The 7,427-nt window shown below is 33.4% G+C and overlaps 1 protein-coding gene across 3 annotated transcripts; it reads left to right on the top strand.

Moving 5' to 3' along the window:
- The first annotated feature begins 564 nt into the window (after window positions 1-564).
- Window positions 565-6,412, top strand: LOC100798651 (calcium-dependent protein kinase 2). 3 transcript variants are annotated; one of them, XM_014771090.3, is made up of 9 exons: window positions 565-772; window positions 863-1,781; window positions 3,022-3,165; window positions 3,311-3,463; window positions 4,087-4,199; window positions 4,494-4,661; window positions 5,200-5,327; window positions 5,826-5,946; window positions 6,030-6,412. In XM_014771090.3, the coding sequence occupies exons 2-9, from the start codon at window positions 1,028-1,030 to the stop codon at window positions 6,102-6,104; spliced, it is 1,656 nt and encodes a 551-aa protein (XP_014626576.1). In that variant the 5' UTR covers window positions 565-772; window positions 863-1,027; the 3' UTR covers window positions 6,105-6,412. The 3 variants fall into 3 exon arrangements, with proteins under 3 accessions (XP_014626576.1, XP_014626574.1, XP_014626575.1); XM_014771088.3 differs by having other exon boundaries at window positions 849-1,781; XM_014771089.3 differs by having other exon boundaries at window positions 833-1,781.
- Window positions 6,413-7,427: the final 1,015 nt, after the last annotated feature.

The following is a 7,427-nucleotide window of genomic DNA, read 5'->3' as shown; positions in this document are numbered from 1 at the left end:
TTCTTTTGGAAGCAATCCTAATTGAGATTAGTCAAACATTAAATATGAATATCTCTCACATTAATTCAAATATTAATTCATCATATTACCAAAGATTAATCACTTCTAAACTTATAAAGTTGATCTAGTAACATAAGATGTTATTATATTTACATGTGAAAAATAATTTATTTATTGAGAGAATATATATTTGATTTTTTTTAATAAAATTAATCTTTGATTCAATGAGAGATACTTGAACCCTGTTGGTAATATTTGAATATGATGCTGTCTTTCATTCACTCATTAGCAGCTGCCTAGGAAATTTCTCTATCTCTCTTGTGACCAGCGGCTTCCTTGTGAAACCAAAGACTTCCAACTTTTCGGTCATTAACATATATGAAACAGTTGACCAATTATATACCTTTTTTGTTGTTTATTTCCACTAAAATTTTTGTCACATTTATTTTCCATTAATATATCTTACCAATAAAGTTTCTCCAAAATAGGTATAGGTATCATCTCAAACGTCATCATTCAGTTTATTTTTCTTTTATATTTACCAACATTAATCTTCCACAATCATCCTTGCATATAAACTATGTGAATGAACTCCACCTTATGTACAACTAGCATTTATCCCATTTTTTTAATACATTCTTTCTCTTTCACCCTCTTTCAAGGCTCCACTTTTATAATTCCTTGTACATTTCTTCATCAAAGTATCAAACTTGTCTTGTATCTCTCTTTTCACTCCCTCTGCATATATGATATATTCTTCCATAATTCTCATGTAAGGGTTAATTTTGTTCCTAGCAAGTTTTGTTATTATTATTATTTTTTAAAATTTCAGAATGATTTACTTACAGGTTTCTGATCCAAGGTTTAAGACGTTATAGTTTCCTTGAATTCTCGTCTGGGTTCAACCTGTTTGATGTTTAGACTGAATCAGTTTGAATTAGTGGAGAATATCTGATACCGAAAAAAAGATTCAGCTCTTTTTCTTGTTTCTTTGTCACAATACTTGGATTTTTGAGAATCTGGAGACATGGGTTGTTGTGTAAGTAAAGATTCAGAGCCACAACACAATGGTTACAGACATGGTGGAACTGGTGGAGTGCACAACCAGAAGACTCATGAACCTTTAGTCAACCAATCAAGAGCACCTGCAAATCAACCTTATCATTTACCTGAAAAGCATGCTGCATCCACTGCTCAGACAGTGCCTCAGAATATGCCATGGAAGCCTTCTGGTCCGGCCCTTAGTCCTAAACCTGTTGTTAGTGTTAGGCAAGACACAATTCTTGGGAAGCAGTTTGAGGATGTGAAGCAGTTCTACACACTCGGGAAGGAATTGGGTAGAGGGCAATTTGGGGTGACATATCTTTGCACTGAGAATTCAACTGGGTTGCAGTATGCCTGCAAGTCCATTTCCAAGAGGAAACTTGTGAAGAAATCTGATAAGGAGGACATAAAGAGGGAGATTCAGATTATGCAGCATTTGAGTGGTCAACCCAACATTGTTGAGTTCAAAGGGGCTTATGAGGATAGGAACTCAGTTCATGTTGTGATGGAGCTGTGTGCAGGTGGGGAACTTTTTGATAGGATTATTGCCAAGGGGCATTACAGTGAGAGGGCAGCTGCTTCAATATGCAGACAAATTGTAAATGTTGTTCATATCTGCCATTTCATGGGTGTGATGCATAGGGATCTGAAGCCAGAGAATTTCTTGTTGTCTAGTAGGGATGAAAGTGCACTTCTCAAGGCAACTGATTTTGGCCTGTCGGTCTTCATTGAAGAAGGTAAAATTTGATTCATTCAATGGTCATTAGTTCTAATTCCTCCTGCATCTTAATGTTGTGGGATTCCAGTTTAACCAATAGATGGAGTCTTTGTTGGAAATATGCTAGTTTTATTTTTTAGGATTGAAATATTAATGAATATGCTGCTAAGTTTTAGTGAAGTTTTAAACGTTTCTATCTCAAACTTTATCTTTGGAATATGCTTTTTAGAAGTGTTTTCGCAAATTCATGAAATTTTCAAATCAGAATTTTAGCTGTATTGGTTCCAGTGTTTTACATACAACAACTAATAGGTAGGGGGGTAGGTGAGGGAGCCTTAGTACAAAGAATCTTTATTGTCGTTGCTGTTGGCAGCCCTGTTTTGTCAAAACCTGGGCTAGAAAGTTTGAGAACCATAGCATTTGCTTTACAGAACAATTTTCTTAAAAGATGTAGGTTGGAATTAACTTCCATCGTTTAATTTAACTAAAGCTTCGTATCGCTGTTCTTTTTTCTCCATTTGTATGTAGTTATGCATTTGGTTTATAGCATTTCATCACTATGCTTGTTTGTGGTGTCTTTGATATCCAGTTTGGTCCATGATCCATCAGATAACTTTGTTTATACCCAAAATTTACAAGCATGCAGACTTTGTATTTGCAGACAGAGATTTTCATTTCATATTTCACTTAATTTGTGTTTCTGAAAACTCCTTGTGACTCTTTGTTTGTTTGTTGTAATCCCATGAATATCTTTTGCTAGCCTCCAAACCCATATAAAGAAATATAAAGTTTGACAGACAGAAAATCACTTACACTGTTCATCCTAATTATTCAGCCTTCAAAAGCAGTGAGCTAACATGTTTGATCAGCGGTCAAGAATCTAGCAATTTCATTTACTTCGCTCATTACACTTCTTGAGTTCTTGTGTTTCATGAAAGTCCTGAACTCTGAGTAGTGATGAAATGTTAATGACTGAAAGTTTTATTCATTCCTCAATTTGAGATGTTATGTCAAACTTTAGGAAAAAAAGTTATTGCTTGTTAATAAATTTTACTTCCGTCATTAGCTTTGAAGGGCTTCATACATGCATAAAGGCACACACATTTGTAATCACATCATTCATGGGCAATAATATGTGCACTTTAATATCTATGGAAACTACTTATCATTCAATCAGATGATTCATCGAAATAAAATAAAAGCAAGATCATCTTCCTTTTGGAATGTGTACTTAAATTTCTCTGATTAATTCTTTCCAGGAAAGTTATATCGGGATATAGTTGGCAGTGCTTACTATGTTGCTCCTGAAGTTCTGCGGCGCAGATGTGGGAAGGAAATAGATATATGGAGTGCAGGAGTCATATTGTATATCTTACTGAGTGGAGTCCCTCCATTTTGGGCCGGTAAACACGGAGACTTTGATCTTCTAATAGAATGGAGGAATTATCAACTTATACTAAAAACTTAAAACATACATTTTCTTTTTGTTTTCTATTCCCTTTTACTTGTTAGACATGTCTAACTTGTTTTTTCAAATATGTTCTGTAGAGACTGAGAAGGGAATATTTGATGCCATATTGGAAGGTCACATTGATTTTGAAAGTCAACCATGGCCTAACATTTCAAACAATGCCAAGGATCTTGTTCGTAAGATGCTTATACAGGATCCAAAGAAACGCATTACCTCTGCTCAAGTTCTTGGTATATAACTTTTCATGTGTTTTCTCCTTAATCTTATTCAATACTTAAAGTTTATTAAACTGTGTCCCGAACCCCTATAGTATCTAAATGCTAACATGGTCAATTTCATGTTGTACTGGTAGTGTAAGATTGAGAAGATAAATTATTAGAGTTTATGAGCTATTGTAATAAGTACAAATAATTATGGCTAATTGTAATGCATGAAAAAACTGAACTCAATAGCTTGTAGATTTCAAAGGCTACTTTCATATCTGTATACTATTCTATATCTATACAGCTATGACAACATACCCTGCAAGTGAACATACTAGTTGTTAAGACTGGAGATTTGTCGGACAAGATATATTACATTACAAAACTGTATTCTCAGTTTATCACAAATGTACAAGTCCTTCTGTTATCTTGAAGGATGTAAATTATTTATTGGGTATTTGTTTGATGAATGATAATATGTGTGCGTATGCTTGTGGGAACATAATAACAATGTTAAGATGTAATCAGCATATGCTTCTCTTTGCAACTGTATCCGACTTATCACCTGGGTTGAGCATCCTTATGAATTTTCTTGGTTCATGGATTTTATTCTCTCTTGTAACTGATTTTTATATTGTATGAATGATTAGAGCACCCATGGATTAAAGATGGAAATGCTTCAGACAGGCCAATAGACAGTGCAGTCCTTTCCAGAATGAAGCAATTTAGAGCAATGAACAAGCTAAAGAAACTTGCCTTGAAGGTAGGTCCATCCACAATCTGCATGAAGAGATACCAAAGTGCTCTTTAATGCTTGTTTCCCTAGATAGAATATTCGGTACCTCTGTCTATGGATTTCTAAAAATTATCGAAGGTTAATTTTAAACCATGACTTCTTTAAAATGTCTATTAAGGTAGTTACAACATTGAGATGTGGAAAATTTCATTCTAGTGTTCTTGTTATGACTGAATTAGACCAATCTATGTAACTTTATAGTGAAGGCTTATCTAGGTCTTGCAATCCAAAAAACTGACTGGATTTTGAGCATTCTTTTAGGTCATTGCTGAGAATATGTCTGCAGAAGAGATCCAAGGTTTGAAGGCAATGTTTACAAACATGGACACTGACAAGAGTGGTGCAATCACCTATGAAGAACTAAAGGCAGGATTGCATAGACTTGGCTCAAAGCTTACAGAGGCTGAAGTGAAGCAGCTTATGGAAGCTGTAAGCTGTTCTTTTGTCCTCTATATATATTTTGTTTGGGGAGAAATAAAATGGATTGGGAGGAAATAAGGAGGGAGATAAGTAGAAATATTAAATTTTCAGTTTGTTTGAGAGGGGAAATAGGAACTAGGAACTAGGAAGGAGGGGGGGAATTATTTCTGTGAGATGCACTATAAAACACCCCCCCAAAAAAGGAATGAAATGGGAGGAAAATGATCTCTCTCTTCCATTTTTATGGTTTAATTTTTTTTTAAAATAGTATAATTTAAAAAAAAATAAGAAATAATGTTAAGAAAAAACAAGTATATTAAAATTAATTTTTTTATATAATTCATTTACATCCTTCCACTCTCTTTTTAACCCATCCAAATAAACAGATAAATTTTTCCGCTTCCTTCCTATTTCTATTTATCCAAACAATTTATCTCTGTTATTCTATTATTCCTCTATTTCTATCATTCTTCTTTCTTTTCTCTCTATTTCACCCAAACAAAGCATAAGGTTTTCCAAACTCATATTTCTCGGCTCAAAATTATAGGCTGATGTAGATGGAAATGGCTCAATTGACTACATAGAATTCATCACTGCTACAATGCATAGACACAAATTAGAAAGAGATGACCAACTTTTCAAGGCCTTCCAATATTTTGATAAAGACAACAGTGGGTAAGTCCTTCATCATCATGATTTCTTGTGTCTTTTCCTCCAATTGCATTCGACTTTGCATTATTGCATTCATATGAATCGTTAAACTATTGAGTTCGATGTCTTAAGTTCCTTGTCAATGTCATGCTTAGTGTCATGCATATTGTTTGAGTTTTTTATAATAAAAAAACACTGGTGAGTAACATCATTAAGCGTGTGGTTTGGTAACATCGGCAAATTGATTTTTTAAATGAAATTGATTTTTCAAAATTGATTATACTTAAAATTGTTTCAACTCAAAAATCAATTATGGACCTAAAATTAATTCCTCAACGTGCAAGCAAGCCTGTGAACATTTATCTAAAATCAAGTTAACTAGTTTTTCAATGTGATTCTCAAAAACTCGACATAAAACCAAACATGCACTTAAAAAATCATCAATTGATAAATAGCATTACTTGGATAGGGAAGTCAGGAGCAATGACATATCTTCTCTGGTTTTCTTTGATTTCATTACAGGTTTATTACAAGAGATGAACTAGAAACAGCCATGAAAGAATATGGTATGGGTGATGATGCCACAATCAAGGAAATCATATCTGAAGTTGATACAATTATATCTGAAGTGGACACAGATCATGTAAGCCGATTTTGTATTATGTGATTTGCTACAAGTTTCTATTCTAGTTCCATAGTTAAATACTCAATGTTGTGGTTTCACAGGATGGTAGAATCAACTATGAAGAATTCTCTGCGATGATGAAGAGTGGAAACCAACAACAAGGCAAGTTATTCTAAATCACACCATCTAACCAGTCTGAGTGTCTGGCATCCAAGACCCCCCTAGGGAAAAGGTTTATACCTCTGAGAAGTACTTCCAAAAAGTTTGTACCACTCATAGGCATGTAAAGCTTCTGTTTAGAATGTGAGTTACTATGCTCCACATGACTGTTAGTCAACTTTCTTGTTTCATTTTTGGTTTCCTTTTTAGCTTTTCACTGAGAATCTATTTCTGAGTCCTCTTTGAATTTGTTTTGGACACTAAAATATAAAATCACATAGAAAAAGGTGATATCTCAATAAGATTATACAAGTTTGTTTTTGCACTTGAAATTTGTTTAAGGTTTACATGCTACAGGGAGAGTGGTTTGGTGGTCAAACCAAACCTTGTTTAGTTCAACCACGTTAGCTGATGACAACCACATTTATGCCACAGCAAGACTGGTTGATTGGATTCTGGCAATGTCAATGCCATTCATTTTCATTGTATGAAACATTGTAAGTGAGATTGTGCTTGCATAATGCATAGTACATCTAAGTGACAATAAACCTGGAAAAGACAACAGTAGGCCAATATAACCAATACCTATTCAATCCGTAGTGATTCAGCAAGAAAGAAAACAATTTTTTTCATGTACATCCATGTCAAATTGTCAATTTAGATAGTTTTGTCCTTTTTTTCTTAATTTATTTAATTGAAGATATCTTTTCCTTTACGGAATATTTCAAAGTCATATTTTAAAAATAATCGAACGTTTGAGCTGAATTGTTCTTTTAAATTATAAATTTCTATTCTTAATTCAGGTTTTAAAATTTGGACCAGTATCTCTCTTCAATTTGAATTTTCATTTTATTTAATGGGTTTTGGTTTAAATGATTCTAGGTTGGGCATGGCAGAATACGTCTATCAGCCTTCATAAGATTTATTTTCCATGATTAAATCAAATTCAAATCACTCGAATTCTTTTGTTCTAGTCATGGGTGGGGTTGAAAATTTTTCGAGTCTAATTTTTCACACAAATTATATGAAAAAAAGAAGTAAAAGAAACAAAGTCAAATAGTTGAATCAATGTAACTAAAATGCATTAATATGAATGTTGTTATTATACTATCATCCAATAACATATTATACCATTGTTGAATTTTGTAATAATTAGTTTACAAATCATATCTAGAATGATTTATAATGGATTAAAAGCAGCATAATCCTATCACGTATCAAATTTAATCTATAGCTCAATTACGACAGCCATGAATTTCACGTTTCTTTCTCATCTAAAACATCATGAATTTGGTTCATGATCTTCTCAAACTGTAATTCCCGAACTGAATTAAAAAAGA

Source organism: Glycine max, chromosome 18 (assembly GCF_000004515.6).
Source record: "Glycine max cultivar Williams 82 chromosome 18, Glycine_max_v4.0, whole genome shotgun sequence".
In the NCBI taxonomy this organism is placed as follows: domain Eukaryota; kingdom Viridiplantae; phylum Streptophyta; class Magnoliopsida; order Fabales; family Fabaceae; genus Glycine; species Glycine max.
Note: the sequence above shows the minus strand (reverse complement) of the source record. Positions and strands in the feature narration are given on the sequence as shown.

Coding starts and splice junctions, on each gene's coding strand:
- LOC100798651 (XM_014771090.3), top strand. CDS start 1,028: ATGGGTTGTTGTGTAAGTAAAGATTCAGAGCCACAACACAATGGTTAC. Junction 1,782..3,021: donor GTCGGTCTTCATTGAAGAAG/GTAAAATTTGAT, acceptor AATTCTTTCCAG/GAAAGTTATATCGGGATATA. Junction 3,464..4,086: donor TACCTCTGCTCAAGTTCTTG/GTATATAACTTT, acceptor ATGAATGATTAG/AGCACCCATGGATTAAAGAT.